At 40.4% G+C, this 21,035-nt stretch overlaps 1 protein-coding gene across 1 annotated transcript in view; it reads left to right on the plus strand.

Moving 5' to 3' along the window:
* Positions 1-6,182: 6,182 nt before the first annotated feature.
* fbxo41 (F-box protein 41) overlaps positions 6,183-21,035 on the plus strand; it is a 50,815-nt gene continuing 35,962 nt past the window's right edge. The window contains exons 1-3 of the mRNA XM_040144935.1: positions 6,183-6,235; positions 18,480-19,261; positions 20,029-20,258. Coding sequence (XP_040000869.1) covers positions 18,713-19,261; positions 20,029-20,258 — 779 coding nt within the window. The 5' untranslated portion in view covers positions 6,183-6,235; positions 18,480-18,712. The remainder of the gene's footprint in view (positions 6,236-18,479; positions 19,262-20,028; positions 20,259-21,035) is intronic.

The raw sequence follows: 21,035 nt of genomic DNA on the forward strand, positions 1-21,035 counted from the left end.
AATGCGATAATGATTTTCAAGCTGTTAGCCTGCAGTTTCATCACATTTTATTCTTTTAATGAGTATAATTGGCACTTGAGGTGATATATTGATACTGGCTGAGCTCCCACAGGCTTGTATGTTGTTGTATTGTGTTACCCTGAGTGTTGACAGACGGCAAAAGCCCATTTGACTTCCTGACGCAACAAGAATTCCCCATGCTTTGAGGAAGCTGGGCTGGCTGTCATTTTACACTGTGTGAGGTCTTTGATCAGTGAGCATGTTGATTTGGGAAAGATATCTCCTCAGCGTTTACAGAGGATTCATATGGTGGACAAATCCTTCATACATATGCAAGTATTCATTTGATCATTTTTGATTTTAGAAATAAGAAACATGCAAACAGGCTGTCAACAAGGAAATAACCACCCATCAAGACACAATGTCTGCACTAACAGTTACAGACATTTTAAATATCTGATCTGAGCTTGTTCTGATAACTGAAAACTAATATGTCTCTTAGTAACTGATGTTCATCAGTTAATCCTAGCATATTACTGGTGCCCCCTGCTGTTCAAGGCTTTAACTGCTTTCCATCTCACTCTTTAGTTGAGATATTGTTGTTGCTACACCAAACAGCCATGGCTTATTGATGTGCTTAAGTGTGGCTTATTTAGTCTAACATGACCTATTGAATTATATTGACCTTAAGGTCAGATAGACAGGCTCTCTCCTTTGGAGAATGTCATAATAAGTACCTAGGGAGGGTGTCAAGTATTGTCCCAAAAATAAAACTGTAGGTCTTCCTTCATGAAGAATTAAACAAGCGATTACCACAGCTGCCTATAGATGTTTGCCTCTTCCACTGATTTCACATTTGATGTTGACATCACTTAAAAACATAAATGTTAAATAATCTCAACAAACGTATTGTTTAGTGTCATGCATAATAATAGAAAAAGATTGTGCAATTGTCCTACCTGGCTTCTTCTCCTTTATCACCTTTTAACATCCTCTCAGCGAAAAATAAAATAAACTGTGGGCAAAACGTGTTCATTGTACAAAAATGTCAGACATGTGTTGTGGTTGCTAAGCAAACAGTGACTAATAATATCTACATAGAGGAGGTTTGCATTAGTGCAGCAAGCCAAAGCACAGCATGTCTCAGTCTCTACCAATCTAAAGACAATGAAGGTTCACCACACTGTAATTACCCGACAATGAGTTTGTCAGTCACTTCTCATAAATATGAATAAGGAGGGATGGATAAAGGTGTTCGGTCTAAATTTGCCACGGTTTTTGACGTGAGAGCGAAAAAAACGGCCCAGCATCATATTCATCCTATCAAAATCTCCTGAGGGAGAGAGTTTTTAAGCTTTTGTGTGTCAGTCTTTCCCTGTCATGGCTGGATGAGTGTAGCATGTAGAGGGCGTAGAGGGGTAGAGATTGATGTAACAGGTTTGGGTTTTTACTTTATAAATTATGAAAGGGGTTATATTTCTTAGAAACAGCCATAAGGTGTCAGCTGTTACAGTGAAATGAAGGAAAATCGCTAGGATATAATGGACAGTATATCTATATAAAACAGAAAATCAGACTTCTATATTCACTAACTAATTTAAATGTTAATGAGCTATATGAAAATCACCTCTTATACTGCTGCACAGGTTTCACTTAGCATCCATGGAGAGTACTCTCAAAGTAGGCTCGATCGTAACCAGTGTTGTACAATTACATTTCAAATTAACATTAGGCTATAAAAGGTTATTTTGGCATCAGAATCCATAATAATCAATTAATCTTTACTTTAGTCAAGGAGACTGTCTCTACCTCATCAGACTACCTCTTTGTTGTTGGATAGAGCAAGTCCTGGATAGACTGTAACACGGTGATAGAACAGCGTAGAGGCAGTGTTAGGTCCGACATAGGGTAGAGTCAAGTCCTCCTGGCTGCTGGAAAAACTTCTCAGTGTCTCAGTGCTGTGAGAATTCTGGTTTCATAACCGATGTTTGAAAAAAAAAAAACAAAGCAGACAAATGTTTAACAAATCATGTACATTTAATCAGTGTTAATGTACCAGTGATTATATTCCAAATATTACTATACTGTACAATACTGACCGTGTGTGTGACCTAGACCGTGGTCCATTAGTTTACCTTTTTAACTATTTTGAACAGCAGTGATTCTTGTCCACCTAAACGTGGTATTATTAAGATGATTATAAGTAACAAAACTCACAAATGACTTGATGAATCACAACATAATTAAGTAGATAAGATTTTTAAAAAGAACAATATTTCATTATTTCACATTTAGTGTTTAGACATTTTGAGGATTTTCACGATTACAAAGTTTTGATTTTGTGACAGTTTTATATAAAAAAGCAACATCAGATATAGTTTGTGCGTTTACTGTAATTTACTGAAGTATCACTGTATCATAAGCTTTTAACTAAAGCCCCATTGGCCATAGAGAACACACAGTAACTTTGATCTACAAAGTTTTACAGAGAAAACGAGTGAGGTAAATGCTGACATTTGGCATGAATAATTTGACAGTTTCAGAAGTGTGATGAATTATGGCCCATTTGACACTTTAATTTTCTGCGTACTTGCTGAGAATAAAGTTGACTGGACTAAATGAATTCATCAAATACATTGGTAGGAAAAAAAAGCTAGCTAGCATTTTACTTACAATTTCAATACTAAGCCATAAGGTTTATACACTTTATACATCACTGTGCTGCAAGGACTACGTCCTAAAAAATATTACTTTACTGAATCGTTTCAATCAGTCAATTTGCAATCCTGATACAGGACACCACAATGAAAAAGTTGATTGCTGTTAAAGGTGACAACCTATACTTACATTGTATTTGTGTCACTTTAGGTTGAAAACTTCTGTCATTTTTTTGCCACTTAAATAGCAATGATGCAAAGAGTTTTTTAGTTGTTCTAGTTAATCACATTATTGATGATAGCTTTGAGATTGTTCTGTATGATGATTTTTGTGTCTCTTGCAGCAGTTTACATATAGAATCTAAAAAATGTGCCAAACAAGAGTTTTTGGTTTTTTTTACTAACAGTTGTGTGTTTAAAAGCCAGTTTTTATTCCTAAATAAACCTGATTTTCCTCGGTGGAGGGAGTTGTATGTTGCATAGTAAAATTGATGACATATACTTAATAAAATTTCAATTCATGTCACGTACCAAGAACAGTAGTGGGTCCTGTTACTGTTTTTTAGTGATAAAATGTAACAACGTGGGAAGCGTTAACTAATAACTGTAGTTCAGCTGGTACGTCATGATATGTACAAGAAGTAAATAATATGCAGAAACACAGTATTTTCAAATGGCAGTGTGTACATGGTGTACTTCTCTTCTCTGACCAGTAAGTGGTGCTTGAGCCTCTGAATGGGATGTCTGGGGATCCTGCAACACTCTCTCTCTCTCTCTCTCTCTCTCTCACACACACACACACACACACACAAACACACACACACACACACACACACACACTTCTTTCTAATTGTGGCTGTATTTATTTTTAAGCTACATTAAAAACTGAACCCCATACTGTATGTTCACTGTAGCTTCATCTTGCTAAAGCTGAAAATTTTACCATATAAAGAGGCATTTAGTGTGTTCCACCGCAGGGCATATTAATTCAGACATTGAGAAATCATAAAAACATGCAGCAGTTTGGGTTTAATGACTCGCTCTATTTAAACTCACCTTTTTGGTAAGCTATTATTGGAAAATGTAAGTATAAATGCTCCTCAAATACGACATAATCATCCAAATACTGTATGATATCATCAGACCCGACCAGTTTACATGCTTGTCTGATGATGTGCTTAATAACAGGATCCCAATCTGACAACAGAGACTCAGATTAGCTGAGATTTAGGATTTCATCATTTAAAAAATTGTTTTGTCGTTGTGGAGTACATTTTGTAAAAATATTCTCGGTTGGTTCACACAGAAAATCTTTAAATCTTTGCAATGACAACTCAGTTTTACTTGCAGGCAGTAAGCACCCCATATTAAAGCTAAATCCCTAATGTAGCATCACTTTAGCAATACCTAGGTCTGTAGTAGAACCATCCAGTCAAGATCAATCAAGACTGAAGCAAATCTCTAAGTCTCTAGCACAGAAAATGTTCATCTAGATTTGAAAGCCCGACCAGGGACAGGAGCTGTATGGTTTCAGTTAAACAAACAAACAACCACATAATTTGATTCAATACAATAATGTCGATTTACTCCGTGGTCATTTTTAGCCCAAACTGGGAAAACCAATTAATCCAGTACCACACCACCACCACCAATTCTAGAAATACTGAAGTGAAGTGTCAAAAGACTACCTGACCACAATAGTCTGTAAGATTTTCTTTTTCCATGTTTTCTATATTAATCCAACTGTTAAAATACTACATTTTCTTACATTGTCTAAATTCTGTTTCTGAGTCTTCCACACTATCCAAGACATACATTACATTTCTTGTTGAGAAACATAAAATCCCTTCATTTTAATTTATGTTTTGGCCTAAAACAGTCAAATGTCATACTTTACCACTCCAAAAAATGTCAGAATCAGCCTTTAAAAACCCACTATGTTTTTAATTTGTGTATAATTGCTGGATACAAATTCTTCCGCAGGTCATTAAAAACAATCTTCTTGAAAGAATAGTGAGTTCACCTCTCTGACAACTACGTGATTAATGATTCTTTTTATTATAAACTGTCCGACCAACAATCCAAAACCCAAAGATATTAATTTTAAAATGACAGAAAACCAGGTTTAATGTATGTCAGTTTGTGGTACTTTGATGAAACACAACTTATTTTACTGAAAATGCGCCATGTGAGCACAGTATTCTGACTACAAGACAGGGCCATAGGGTTAATGCCCTAAGGACTCAAAAGTAAACCATCGGCCTTTGGGGCCCCTGGAGGTCTAGCGCCCCAGGGCGGTTGGCCTCCAGTTTCTAAAAAAACTGTTATCTACATGTTTGAAATTTTTTCTCGACGAACGACTCAAACAATTAACTGATTGGGGTGGACAGAACTACTGGATTTTCTCTGAAAAAAAAGGAAAATAGCTTTGCTTTGTAATGAACACTATATATAATGTGAGCAGGATCAGTAGATCAGATTGAGTACACTGTGCGTGTAAATTACTAACTCAAAAAAGTGGATCTAGAGTTTAGTTTCTCTTTAAAAGTGTCCAACTCCTTCTCGCTTCTACTTTTAGTGAATCAAAACTACTCTAACACTAAAATTGCACATCTGACTACCTCTAATTATACTGAGGATCCCCAAGAACAAAACCATCCGTGGTGTACAAATTGCAGGACCCCTTGTGCCCCCCTTTGTATCAAGACTGACTGAGAAGCAAAGTGGTTGGATGACTGACAAGATGATAAATGGTAAAGGCTGAGACACATGGATGATGTTTCACAACACCCCCCCCCTCCCTCCTTCACTTGATGTCCATTGATTCACAGAACCGAGCAGCAGCTGGCAGGACCGAACTGTCTCATCGGCTCGCAACGCTGAGCTGGATGAATGGGATTCGTTGTCAGTCTGTCCCTCCCGCCCGTGGGCCCTGTCATCTTCCTCCACACCCGCGGCCTCAGCAGACACAGGTACAGTGGTCTCTCCTCAATCAGAAGATGGGAGGACCGTATTTGTTCACGATTCCCTTTCTTACATCTGTTCGAGCCTTCTCTCTCTCTCTCTCTCTCTCCCCCTCCTCGCTGTCTCTCCTCCCTCCTCTCTCCGTCTCTCCTCCCTGGTCTTCCTCTGCAGGCCCTGCTGCTCTCTGCTGCAGAGAGGGGCTGCGTGACGTCAGTGAAGGCTGGAGCGGTTCCTTGGTTGGAGCGGAAAAAAAAAAAAAAAATGGGGAGAAGATTGCGAGGTGAGTGAGACGCGCATTTCTTTCGTTTTCTAACCCCCCTTCTTCCGATCACAATTTGTGTTGCTGTGTATCCGCGCACGTGTGTGTGTGTGTGTGCGCGCGCGCGCGCGGGCGGGCGGGCGGACGCGCGAGCGAGCTGTGTGTGTGTGTCGTTCCATTATCGCTTCATTGACGCCGCTTCTCCTGTGGAACGATTTTATGCAACGTCGCGAGTGGAGTCCAGCGATGAGCCAGCGACGCCGTGAGAACCGGAGAAAAATCGGGTACACGCCAAGCGGTGCCGCCGCCATCGGCATCGGTGCGAATTAACCTGACTCCAGGCCCGTTCGTGCTCGTAAGTCGTTACGGTGGCGTTCATTGCTGTAGGATGACACTTGGTGATGCCGCTCGTCCACACCCACATGATGTGCTGTTTGAGATCGATCCATGTGCAGTGCAGATATGAGGATCAGTGTTTGTATTTCTTTATTTATTTGTTTGTTTATTTAGGTGTGTGTGTGTGTGTGTGTGTGTGTGTGTGTGTGTGTGTGTGTGTGTGTGTGTGTGTGTGTGTGTGTGTGTGTGTGTGTGTGTGTGTCAGTGTTTACTGTCACACCGTTGACCGCTTGTCAGTCGACAGCTTGAATCAGCTTTTCAGACCAACAGGAGACTTTGATGGGCCTGTTTGGCCTGGACGTGTGAGAACTGTACCTGCTAGTCCTGTATGTAGAAATATTAAGATGTGCTGTATTGCGAGTTAAGTAAGTCCATTTATTCACTGTACACAAAGCTGTAGCCTGATCTTTTTAGTCAGTGTATGGAGCATGATTTCATGTACAATTTTATCATAAATTACATTCATTTTAGTAGCATCTGTGCAGTTATGTTCACAAACTGCAGTCTTCATGTGGAATAGGGTTTTAATGTTCCCCTGAGCACACTTCGATTCAAGAGTAAAATCATGACTCCATAATATTCACACTCTAAAAATAATATTCCCATGGGACCCCTCAAACTCTCCTGGTGTGCCTCAGCTCTCCAGGCAGCACACTGCCGAAGCGACAAACGGCCAGGGCCAGTTTGAGTTTGGGAAAGTGTCATGTGGCCCCGGCGCATGAGAAATCTGCCTCACAGTCAGCGGGCCTTAGCCTGTACGCTGCCGTGTTTGTCGATCAGACGTGACAAAAGTTGGAGCAGTCATGCTGGAAAAAAAGGAGGGATAACTACTAAGATTAAAAGATGACAGCACACACGTTTGACTGGTCCTCTGCAGAACGAGGTTAGTGTTAAGATAACTGATGACTGCTCTTCTCTTCAAGAGAGAGTAGTGTTCTGTATCTGCACTGCAGCAGTATGCAACACGCATTCACATGCTACATGCCTTTGTGCAGTCCCCCTGACCGGCTGCTTTGCTCACTCGTCCGAGACATTTTTTTCTTTTCTTTTTTTTTTTTTGATAGCATACCTGCAGTTTTCAGCAGCCATGTAAATGTCACTGCAGACAGATGGTTTCCCAATGATCCCATGTCAGCAAGAATTCACACTGATGCAGAATATTGTACTGTCACAGCCCTTAGCACTGAATATTCCTGCTGCTGAGACGTGATTGGTTATGTTACTTTGTGCACGATTACGTGTGTTTTCATTCAGTGAGCATGTGTGCATGGCTCTTAGAGCTGCAGTAGTGGATCCCACATTCATTAGCCCATGATCCAAGAGCAAATAGAGAGCCTCTGCTGTGGGAAAACATACGAATGTGTGTCTACAATATTGTATTTGTGCCATTTTGGGAGGATGGTTTTGTAAGATTTTTATTAATCTCGAAGAGTGTTTCTCTTGCCATGTGGTATACAGTATCTATCTATCTATTTTATGTGCTGACTGACTGATTTAAGAGTTGCATCTCTGGACGTGGGGTTTACAGATGAGACGGGGATAGAGACCCAGGGTAGGACCTGTCAGGATGCTGCCAGTCAAGTTTATGTCTACAAGCTAGAAACACTCACACTGAAATTCACATATCCCACAGATATTTAAGTACAGGTCCTTATATTAGACACTCGGGAAACATATTCACTGTATAGGATAAGGCTTGAGATATTCTGTATTTTTTTTATTGTCAAGAAATCCCATGAAAAGACCAAAACCAACAGTGCCTCTCTCAAAACTTTCTGATCCCCAGGCCTTGTTTATGACTCTTAATCGTAATCCCATTTGCCGCATTTGAGGACAAATATTCAGAAGCAGGTCACACATATGAGTTTCATTTTTTAAAACACAAAGTATGAGAGACATCTTTAATTTCCCAAAACAGCTGAGCTGTAGTTTTTTAGCAAACGCTACTCAAACAGGAGTAAATTGTGCATTTGTTGGGAACTATTTCCAGCTGCAGATTTGATGCGCTAACAAGTATTTACACCACCCAGATGGTGTAAATGGTGGGATCAATGCCAAATAAACTATAGTGCTCGTATTCATCACAATGAAAGAAGTTGTTGCCAGTGCAACAGTTTGGCTGACTGATGTGTTTTTAAGAGTTTCTGGTAAATAATGGAGGTCTATGGCACAAAGAGTTAAACTATTTCCGGCTTTGGTTAAACAGACAGTACTTGTTAGTAGGATCAGTTCACTGACTAATTGATGGCATTATAAATAAATTACAATAATATTCACGCTCTAAGTTTCTCTCAGTTTCCTAGAGTCCAAGTTGATGTTTTTAAATGTCTCGTTTTGTCTGACCAACAATCCAGAATCCAGAAATATTTATATATAAAACACAGAAAAACAGCAAATCCTCTAATGGAGAAGGGAAAAGTTTTTTCTCAAAAAGTTACTCAACCAGATAGTTATTTTTCAAAATATTTGATGATTAATTTTCTGTCAGTTCACCAATCAAATACAGAATATCACCAGCTTTACCCTTCACAACAAAAACCCTCTGTACTCTAACAAATCTGGGCTAGTTTTCAGTTTTGTGCTTAACGTGAAATTTGTTATTTAACATTATCGAGTTTCATGCTTTAGTTGGCCAATCTCTCGGGATCAGACTGTTTTCTCCCTTCGGCTAATCATTCATTTTTTAACTCATTATAAGTATTAACTTCTGTTACAACAATGTGCCCATGCACAGCTGCCTCAGACATCTCTCAGCCATTCTGTTGTTGTTGCGCCTGCCTACAAAATGGTGTTCATCCAACCATCACTAAGAGATCAAGGATCAGGCTCATGATTCTGGCCTCAGGGCATTTAAACTTTTCTAACAGCTCGTGTCTGCCAGACTGTGTGTGGAAGAATACTGATATTAATATGTTAATTCCTCTCGTGCTATATTTACTTATTCATCTTTATTTGTTGTAAGGTTTTTCAACCCAAGATTGGCATGTTATCAAATTTTGTTAAGTGCTCTCTCATTTGAAATCTCCCATCCTTGCGAGACAGAGTGTCATATATCTGCCCTATTGAAGTATGAAATATTTAATCTTCAAGGATTTCCTCACTCTACCAGCAACGTTAATATCATGCCACCACAGGCTCAGGATTAATGAGTATCAGAGGACCTCAGAGACAGTCAAAATGCGGCCACAAATAATAGGGGCCATTTTCTGCATCATTTCCCACCGATATCCTCTATAGAAGCTTTGTCCTCAATGTTGTTTAGGCTAGCACTGTGGGCTTAATGTACACACATAAGAAGCTCTCTTGTGTTCTTTTCAGAGGATATGAAATCCTGAGAAAGTATAGTGTCTTATTCAGCTCTGGTTGGATAAGATACTGTAACTCTTCTGGATGGCACTGACAAATGGGTCGGCATAACTATCTGCATATCCAGCAGTGGCTTGGATTAACGTCGCTAAATTCTAGGTAAACCCTCGGTATAACTTATTAATGGATCTATTAGTTGTTGAGGAAACTGCAAGATCAATTATATTTTTTTATATTCCTTCATTAACAAGCCAGTATCAGCCTAATTTCCTCCCATACCCATGGAAAAGAAAAAACTGTACATAACATACAAACTTATCCACGTACATTGCGCAGTTAGCGTCTTGGTATGCACTGATGATCTATGTATAATGGGGGATAACTGTTTCACTGAACAGCCGTCTGGATCAATAGTAGACAGTGGTGAGCCGGGGAATGAGTCTGTCCATCAGCTCACATCTGTGAAAGTCATTCCATCCCCTTTCACTATCCAAGCCTCGTCCTGGCCTGAGCCCCCATAATGATGCTCAGTTGGTGTCACTGCAGTGAGAGCTGTGCAGCTTTAGCTTTCTTGTTGTGTTCAGTCACCCTGTGGTCCCTGGATGTTAATACTGCTTCAGTGGATGCTGGCTGGGGCCTTGTCATAAAACATGAAAGAGCATTTACATGGTGTCTTCCTTTGTTATTGTATTGATGAAGTAATGGCTAAATGACAGATAGTTACCATACAATAGTCATCAACAACTTTTAACAGCTTCAAAGTACCTTACTTTACAAATATCTTATTTTTTTCATGGAGACTACGCTGAAAAAGGGGGATATATTATACTATACTGTGGATCAGACAATTATGTAATCACAAAATCTGTTTTACCCTTATGAAGTAACTTCTTGCTCATGATTTACACAGAGAGACTGTTACTTTAAACCTGCAATAACTGATTTTTTTGGCCACATGGGGGCAGTGGAAACAAGCTGTGAACGCAACATTGTCATCATCACCTTTTAAGTTGATATGGTGAACTTGTTAACAGTTGCTTATTTACATATCCAGCAGTTCCACAGCAACATTAGCTTTCAGTCAGAGTGTTTGTGTTTGTGTCGACCTGATGAATGTGCGTCCAAATTTCACTCTGTTTTGGCTCGGACTCCAAAAAAAAGACAAATTCTGAAGGCTCCTAATTGTTCCACTTTGTTCACAGGCTAGCAGCTAATTGTATCTGTCTGCCATTTGGTGCTCAAAAAAAAGTATGAGAGTGGTGACGGTGAACCAAAACCGTAAAGTTGCCGGTCAAACGGCTTAACAATGTGCTTAAACCCGCTATCAAATTCTGTAAAGCCACGAGGAGCTGCAGATTCAGGTGATTCAGGCTAGACAGGCCAGAAAATGTGCAATAAGCACAGTAGTAACCTCATGTTAAGTCCTAAAGAGAAATTAAATGAAATGAGATGAAAGTGTCTCCAGACGATGATGAGCTAAGCTACAGTACAGCAGAGTCTTCTTTAGAAGCGTGGCTCTGTGTATAATGACCAAAGTGTACTGAATCTTTTTCAACATAAGTGGTTAGGTTTGCCCTTTGCTGTCAGGTTAGGAGCCCCAGGCTATGAGACTGTCCTGTCATGGGAGTCCCATGACTTACTCAGGGCTAACACACTTGCCCATGCAGGAGCCTAGAGGGCATTAGGAGCTTTCACTAAACCTTTCATTGTTCAGTTTATAAAGGAGTCCATATGCTGTAGTGTAGCCTATCCTGGGAACATCCTAAGTCAGCTGCTGTCAGCATGCTTACGGTCTTTAACAAATTTTACATTGATGCTATCATACTGTATGCCATGCAGAGGAAATTAGGGTTGGGCAATGTGATTATTATGTCGTAGCGTTACCTCTTTATTTGCTTGGATATCAAGTTTTATTCTGGCATGGGCTGTGAAGTAATAATGTGGGAGTGGGGCGAACACATTTTACCCACACGAGAAAGACCAGCAGTGATAACAGCTCCATTGTCTAAGTGTAGGATGATGCTCGTGTCACACCTCTCATGCAGCCTCGGCACCTCCAGTATAATGTACAGTAGCGTACTGCAAGCTGCCAGTTTGTTTTCAGTGCCGCAGCATCTCTGGGTGAAGCTCTGCAGAGGACTGGCATGATGGCTGTGATGCACCTTGAGTCACACTCCTCCTGAATCCTCCAAGCAAAACAAATCTTTATCAGAGAGCACAGGCACACAGGAGTAAATCTCACAGGACAAAGAGATAGAGCCCCAGAGCCAGTCTGCTGAACCAAGATTGTGCGAAGCTGAGTGGCATTTTGCTTGAAACTGATGACTTTTATTATTTATGAATAAATTCAGACCAATTTGAGGATTTAACGTTCATCCTTAAGATCTGAACCTTTAACACGCACATCATTAGTGAGGCCTGAGGGCCAGCAGATGTTTTATGCGCATGGTGCATAGTTTAAGAAGTCCGTTGCAATGACTGCAGCATAGTCCACAGTATATTCACAGAGGTAATGTAAGGAGTTTGAATTAAATAATCAATAATTCTAACTCCAGTTATTGTGAGCCTATGGCAATGTCAGCTGAACCTGATGTTGTGAAAGCATTGTTTTTCAGACGTAAGCACAGTTCAGTCAGACACTTACCTCGAGGAATCAACCATTTATAGAAAATTGTTATACAAATAGATTTGGTGGAAAAGGCTCTGCTCTCTGAAGGAGCTCTCAAAGAATCAGAGTAGCAATGAGGATTGTGCTGCATTGAAGAACTAATCCCCCCTTAATAAACACATAAATGGACATGAAATCTTAATTAAATCAACAGTACCAAAAACACAGCACATACGGAGGAGGCTGGGGCTGTGGAGGGAGCTGCGGTGGAAAACCGTGTTGGCAAGACCGTATCAGCAGAGTAGTAGTGAGAAGTGTCAGGTTATAATGGCCACGCTGTACACCTACATGAATGTGGCTGGACGTTGCTCGTCAGCTGATAGCCTGTGAAAAAGCCCGTGATTGTGAAGCATAAATGTAGCAGCCGATGCCAATCAGGTAAAGTGAGTGCGGCTAAAGTGCTCTGCCTGGTCTAACTCAGTTCTGTCATTAGTTCCTTGGATCTCTTACATCGGAGGCGGCGATGGGCTAGTTCAAGTAATGCTAAAGTAATTTGGAACGTTTTCAGTAATTCTCCTTCTATTCAGTTTTCAGGGATCTGTGAAAACTAGACACACTCATTTGTATTACAGTGATATGAGAAAGCATTTGGTGCTCAACATAAACCAAAGAGGAACATGGAAGCCTCAAGGTTTTTCGACCTACTTATTGATTTTCTATCTTGTCTGTTTGCTAACAGCTTTGCAGAACATTGGCATCCAAGTTAAGGTACTTACAGTATATGGCCTTTTAGATAAGTATCTTGTGTCTTAAAGGATGTTACAGTGAATGAAAAACATGATTAGATCGAATAAATCAACAGTGAATCACAAAATGCCAAATGATTAAATACAGTATTCAAGAACACAGAACAAATTAGATAACCTGCAAATCACCTGCACTTTCCACTTTTCACCTCAGTCGGTGTAAGAACGAACTTTTTAAGAAGGCTGTATGAGCAGAGACAGAGTTAAAAAGAGTGACCTTGGGTAGGCTGAGTCAAAGAGAGATCACCCACTGAGATGGTTGAGCTTTCAGTGAGTGCTGGGATAAAATATTATTATATCTAGTAGCCTGGATCTGCAAAGCTTGTGGTTTGAAACAGATGTTACTGGTGTTAGCCTTTGTCTTCTACTCTTTAGTACATAAAATGCTGCTGTGCGCGACACAACAGCACAGCAGGTCCAATCAGGTGGTTTATATTGCAGTGCTGCAATAGAGCATCCTGTTCATCTTAATTAAAACGGTGTAAATACTGCTGTGTACACAAACTTTTAGCCAGTGACCACATACATGTAGTGCTTAAATTTAAAAGGTGTGGTAATGTAGGGAGAGGGTGTATGTGTGTCTGTAACGATGTCTGATAAAATAAAATCTGAATCTGCCAGAGATGTTATGACGTTACTGTCAAGCCACAACACATCTGACTCTGAATCTGACTCTGAAGCTGATGCAGGACCTAAAAAAAAATCATATGACGTACATTAGAAAATATGTACATGGAAGCCATTTAAACATAAATACACAGCGGTGGGTTATGATTTAGTGCCTATTCATTTTTGATTAGGGCTGGCCAATGCATGTAATCAAATGGTAAATGGACTGCATTTATATAGGTCTTTTTATACTAAAACCCTTTATGATTGGCTCTCTCACACACTCACACACACACACACAGCTACAATCTAAGGCACTGACATAACCACATGGAGCAATTGTGGTTCAGTGTCTTGCTCAGGGGCACTTCAACATGTGGATAGGCAACTCTGTCTCCTAGAGAGAAATCTAATTTCCAGCAGGACAAGTCCCTCCATGTCTCTGAATTAGTGGTGTATTTTCCATGGTTTTTCAATCATCATCTAAAATTTCAATATTAAGATCTCTCTATTTCTTTTTAATATATATAGCTGTGCTTAATAAAACTTTAAGAACTTTATGTATACCTCTTGCACGATCTATATACTCCTCCCCACCAATGTGAAATCTTTTAGCTGTCTCTGGTCTTGATCATCACCTTTCTATATCTTTATTCTCTCTGTCTATTTGAGTCCATTGTGACTCCCTCCTGACTTTCTGGTCAGTGACCATTTTCTTTTTGCGATAGAAATGTACTGCAGGATTTGCCAACCCCTGTAAACAAGCCTCTGTTTTTAAACACCCCTCAACTTTAGGTTACTGCCTTGATGCAAACAGCAATGGATATAGAGCCTTTTTGTTCTGATACTGTCTGTCTCACTCATGACCTTGTTGCAAATAAGCACGAAAGCAGAAATCGAAGCCCTTGTTCTCTTTCATGTAGGTCTGTATATGCCTTGATTGGATGGACTTGAATGCCTCGTTTGACCGTCTGAGAGCTTGTATGGGATTAATATACGATGAAAACGAGATTGTTACAGTTTCCCAGCAAAGAGCTTTAAAAAAAAAAAACTTTTCGTTAGAAGTCTGCAGAATAGGGCTACTTAAGAAAAACAGAAAGAAAACATCCAATTAGGGTGATATTTTCGATGACCTGTCATGTCAGTCAAGAGTGTGTCCATTAGCCGTAATAGTACTGAAATCTTTACTAATGCTTATGTATCCGCATCAGCCCTGGACTAACATGACACAAGGACAAGTGAACATAGTAGATATACAGTCCATACGAGATATACTGTAATAAACATATACTGTACTTCTTGATAATAAATACTCGGCCACTCGCTGTGATGTTTTACCATAGCACCAGGTGGCTGCTCTGTTGAGTCATACTTACATAGCAAATCTGTGTATGTTGGTATCCCAACATCATACCAGGACACAAAATGTGGCCCTGGGATTGTGGCAGATTTGCCTCTGATCGGTGCAGGAACGAGAAAGAAGCATTTGGCCTTTCCCCTACAGCACTACTGCCTCTACTTAATTTTAAAGGATCTCTTGTATATCTGATTACATTTAGGTCACACACAACCTATCAGTTGGCAGTTAAAAAGTAGAGGCCACTGCATCTTGGATACAGATGGGACAGTTGGTTTGATGAGGCTTGTTGCATTTGGCTGTTATTATTAATTTTTTTATCCACAGGAAAAGAATAAGAAGGTTTAAAAAAAGTGTCAGTTGCATTTTTCCCCCCACACATCGAACCAAGTGTACACAATATGAGAGTAGGACTGGTTATTGGTAGTATCTGATATTCCACCCTCTGTCTCTCAATTTTATTTCCATTTTAATTAGTATTCTGCAGATCTTGAAATAGTACATCGTTTGTCTCATTTTATGGATGTTTTTTATCGTTGATTCTGTAATCGTCTTGCTTTTGAGTGGTTGCTGCAGCCTACGGCTTAAGTATTAAGATGTTGATGGTTCAAAGTAGAGCTGAAACCGTAAGCCAATTCTAATTATTAATTATTCAATTAGTCAATCAACAGAAAAATAATCGAAAACTATTTTAATAAGAATTTGATCGTTCCAGTCATTTTTCAAAAATAGTAAAGTAATGTTACACATTCTCAGGTTCCAGCTTCTCTCATTGTCTCTTCTCTTTGTCATATAATAGTAAAATGAATTAGGTTGTCATTGGGACTTTTGGTCAAACAAAACAAGATATCTGAAGACATCACATCCGTGTAGTTGTGCTTGGTTTTTTGACAATTCAGAGACCAAACAAATGATCAGTTTATGAAAAAAATAATCACCAGATTAATAAATAATGAAAATAATGGTTAGTTGAAGCCCCAGTTCAAAGAGTAAATTTGATGCCTGACGAATTGTTGTATTTCTAACAAACTCACTGCTGACAGTGTGCAGGAATTCAACAATTTTTTTCTTTTGAATGTGCCCATGCATCAAAAAATTGTTGCTTCTTGCTACGACAGAACACCAGTCACTGTATTTGACAGGATCCTCTCATGGTGAGGCCACTCCAAATAAGTTTCCTACTGTAAAAAGTAAACGGACAACATGGGGAAAAAAACACAAAAGAGCTTCTTCTGATGTGTCTGTCAATGTAAAACTACAGTAACCACTGTTTGCACTTTTTGTTATGTGATTTTCACCTGGATTTTTTAAATATTCAAAATAGATACTGATCATTAGGGAAATGAAAACTCCAAAATGATGAACCCTAAATATTGTCGATGCTTTCCTTTTGCTGTGTGCTTGTACATGGCTAAGATGAAATCTCCTGGATCTGTTTGGTTGTGGTAGAAAAGAGAGGGACTGAAAGCCATGAGTGTCTTTTGCATGACACACATGCCCACTTTTCACCAGTCCACATTAAATACAGTCCTCTGCGAAGTCTCAGCTGCGCTGCATTGGCAGGATGTGACATGTGGCTACAAAGCAAACTCACTTCCTTCCATTTCCTGCCTGGTTAAATACCTCACTTAGTAATTTCAAGCAGATGGGAATGCCTGCTGTCTGCAGTGTAGTGACTGCGGCTGTGAAATCCTCCTTCTTTAATGAGTGGGCACAACTTGCCAGTACACTCCCCGATCCAGCCACACCAGACTTCTAATAACAGTCTCAGTGACTTCTGGGGAATTCCAGTGTATGAGCCCGTTGTGAGGACGGCCTGCATCTGGGATTTGTGATTACACTGTCAATGTTTGTGCCTACTGCCTTGCTGATTTAATAGCTGCTGTAGAAAGCTGTGAGACAGAGACATTCAAAAAGTCTGTTCTGGTTCAAGCTCCAGTCTTGGATTCGTGTACACCATTGCTGACCAGCTGTAAGAGTCCAAGTCGTACATGTTGGTATACAGATTGTGCACACTCTACGACATGGGCTACAACTTATATGCACTCCATGTGGATGAAAAATGGCGGTATCAACATTGTACAGCAATTCAAGTTCTGGGCTTTAGTATTCTTGGTGTTTGAACCAGCATCCATTCGGCTGCTGATTGTTTGACTTGACAGTCAGGATCTTCTTTTTATTGGCTGAAAAACACTAAACGTGATGTAGGATGAGTTCAGTAGAGCCTAAAGGATCTATCACCATATTCTTAATAGTAGAAATGGAAAAGGACACACAAATCACGTTACTCTTTTACATCTTTTGCATCTTAACAGGATTTCTGTCTGGTCTCTTTAATGGTATCTGGATATTTTGTATACTCTGGCCCTCTTGGCCAGGTCTCTCTTGAACCTTAACTTTACCCTGGTTAAATTACGGAGAAATGAAAATGAAAATGAAAATGAACAGACAGAAAAAAGAACAGCAGCCCATATAGACAGTGTAGATAACAGAACAACCATATTCAAACAGATAATTTTAACTTTTGCTGGTAGGCCATGACGCTGGTTTGGTTTTGCTGTAATAGAGGAACAAGTTTAGTCAGAGAGACTTATCTAGCCACTATCTAGAGCTGGTTTCAGTGCGCTGGTGTCTGACACTGACCTGAAGATCTTGCAAAAATATTTTTCAGTACAGTGCTTGATTAAAGGATTATACTTTCATTAAAGGACCTGACGTAGAGGAGCCAATGGAGGCTGAATTTTTATTTCATCAGGATTATCAAGTGCTGGGTAATTGGGTGAACACAGTGATGTAGGGTTCTTGTAGCAGCTTGACTGTGCTCAACATCTAAGTAGCAGATGGAAATGATAAATGTAAAGGTTTATAAAATATATTTGCCAAGGTTCATTGTTATTCAGAAATTGTTTCCTTTGTTTAATGTATGTTGAACATTTAATTGACTTTTCTATACCCCCAACTGCAATATTGTTAAAAATATAAGGCAGCATTTAAGGCTTACAAGGAACAACAGAAGCAAAAGACGGGTTTAGGAGCCAACTCAGATAACCGATAGTAGGGTTTCTTTCCTACTGTTGGTGACCAGGTCCCTTTGTAAAGCACTGTTGGACTAAAGAGATTTGACCAGCCTGACTTCGTAGACTTCAGACTGTAAATTAATGATGGCGCTAACAATCACTCTCACTAATTGATCCATTTGCATTTCCCCAGTTTGTATTTCATAGTACAATTAGTGAAGAAGAGGGAAAAAGTTTCAATCAACAGTTATAGGAGTCCGTAAACAGGATTTACTTACCCAGCATTTTCCTGCAACGAGGATATCTTCAAACAAAAAGGGCTCCTGAGCACTGGACCCCAATATATTTTTTTGTGGTTGCAATCGGATGAGTCACTGCCATCAATTGTCTGTCAGCAGTTTATTTAACTTGATTAAGTTCCATTTGTTCATTTGATTCTCATCTGATGTTATACCAAAATTCACAGTATTAGGCACTTGTGTTTTCTCCCTCTGTTTTAGGACCTCAGGCAGGGGAGCCATGAGGGATGAAGTGCGAAGACCAGTTGAATGTTGCCACTATGTGGAGCGGGGCTCTTCCATTGCACATGGAATCTCTCTTCCTTCTGACTTTCTGTAGTTGTCCTGTTTCCACCATGAGAGGATCTGTCAGGTGCCTGACATCTGTGCCCTCATACTGGCGCTACTGTTGTGCTGCGTGAGCGCCCCGTCTCCTCCGGCAGTTACTGCACGGAATGGCCTCTCTGGACCTGCCATACCGCTGTCCTCGCTGCGGGGAGCACAAGCGCTTCCGAAGCCTGTCGTCCTTACGTGCCCACCTGGAGTACAACCACACGTACGAGACCCTCTACGTCCTCTCCAAGTCCAACAGTGTATGTGACGCCGCTGCTCTGCTGCCCCTAGTGGCTGAGGGAGCTCTCCTCACGCCCGCCAACAACAACGACCCCTTTGAGCCGCTGCGGCCTTCAGCTTTAAAGGAGCGACGCTTCCCTTGCCGTGAACTTCCTTGTGCGGACGACCTGAGTTTGACCCCGGCCAACTCCAACAGTGCAGCTCGGTATATTCCCAATGTGGAGTTTCCACTGGGGGAGATTTTTATGAAGAAAGCCATGACATCCACCGACCCAGGTCCCCATGGAAACCCCAGCACAGCTGTAGCGGTGGCTGCTAATGTAGCTGCTAGTGCAGTGGAGGCGGCCTATGAGGAAGGCCTGGCCAGGCTGAAGGCGCGGGCGTTTGAACGGCTGGAGCTGGATGAGAGGCTGGAGAAACTGTCTGAAGAGGTAATTATGATCGCTGTGCTTGATATGGTGAAAGAGACTATAGATTTTGGTGCTCACCAGTGGTTGTATCAAACATTGCATGCAGCCTTTAGAAGCCCCTCCCCAAGTCATCTAACCTGGGGAACCTGAAAGTGAATAGAATAAAAGCAAACCACCAACTTTGAGTGGGATCTTTTGTTTCTACAAAAAAATGTTATCATGAGTCTTACAAATGAGTCGTTTGTAAGATGTTATCACTTAAAAAATGTACACATAGGGGCTTAGACATTGAACCACCAGCAGCACTCTTCCTGATGTCCTCAGTCTGCTTTGAGAACTTTGAGCTCTGCAGCAGAGAAGTTCTTTGCTGACCAAAATGTGTATATAGTGAATAATAATCAGAGAATAAAGATATCAACCAATGTATCAAAGTTTTTAGAAGATGGGAAGTTTTAATCTTTGCATCTTTTCTAAATTGGAAGGCCCATTACTGCACCACTGATTTTCCATTCTTTTTTCCACACTTAAACTTTTCTCAAAGAGTATTTTATGCTCAGAAGTTACATTTTCAGACAAGGAACCAAGCTGTTTAAAAAACAGAGCACTGACAGTGTATAGGGAAGTCGAGTGTAAGTATAACTGATTTGACTTACCTTCTTACCTTTGTTAATAAATGTTTTAATAACTGAATCTTAGTTGAAGACCTAATTAGCATATCTAGTTGTGTTTCATATAACCTGGTGATTATGGCAGGACATTAAGAAGCTCAAGTGCTCGTTGTCTTGTAGGTGGAGCAGAAAATAGCAGCCCGTGTAGGCCGTCTTCAGGCAGAGCTGGAGAGGAAGAGCTCCGAGCTGGAGCGGGCCAAACAGGAGAGCGAGCGGCTGAGCCAGGAGAAACAAGACCTGGAGGACAAGGCCTCCGAGCTCTCTCGGCAGGTGGACGTCTCTGTGGAAATGCTAGCTAACCTCAAACAGGATCTGGTGAACAAGGAGGCGGAGCTCAACCACAAACAACAGTAAGTGAATTGTACTTGTTCTACTGACTTAAACTGTGTCACAACTCCATGCTACATAATATATTTTAGCAGGTTTGATTTAGTATGTAGTATGTGATGTGTTCACAGTGTATGAGTGACAAAAAAAAAAAAAAAACAGCTGCAAAAACACAAATGTGGATGGTGATGATTTTTTTGGAAGAAAATTTTGCCTTTTTTTTGTGAAGTTTAACTTGCATTGGCTTTCCAAAGTTGCAGTTTGTGTGATGTCCATCATCTTAAGTAAGAGTAAAGTAAATTTCTCTTTGGTATACTAACTGCAAATATTGTATATTATAACAATTAGTATGGTGTATATACAGTGTATACAAAACGTGGCAGGCACAGCTCCAAACTGCAGTCCTTTTTATAGAACACATTATCATGCATACAAACACTCACCTCCTCTCCTTCACATCCACCGCTCTGTTGATAGCGTAATTTCATTCTCATATATATCCACCCACCAGATGTGCTCTGCATCTGTCTCGCTGCTGTCTCCTTGTACCACTGCCCTCCAGGGCTGGTTAGCTGCTCATGTTGAATGGAGGGTTGGACAGGAGCAGCTGGTTCGGCAACAGAGATGTCTACTGTCTCTCCCAGCCCCGCTGCCAGTCCCTCCATAAAGCTGCCATGCTGCTTCATGAAATAGTTAAAAGTACAGCTGGGGTAAATAGAAGAAGTACTTGGATGTAAATCAGAGTGGTGATGCAAGTTATTGGTGGCTCTGGATCTATTGAATATTATTTGGCGCTCTCC

The sequence above is a fragment of the Xiphias gladius genome, chromosome 15, assembly GCF_016859285.1.
Source record: "Xiphias gladius isolate SHS-SW01 ecotype Sanya breed wild chromosome 15, ASM1685928v1, whole genome shotgun sequence".
NCBI classification, from domain to species: Eukaryota; Metazoa; Chordata; class Actinopteri; order Istiophoriformes; family Xiphiidae; genus Xiphias; species Xiphias gladius.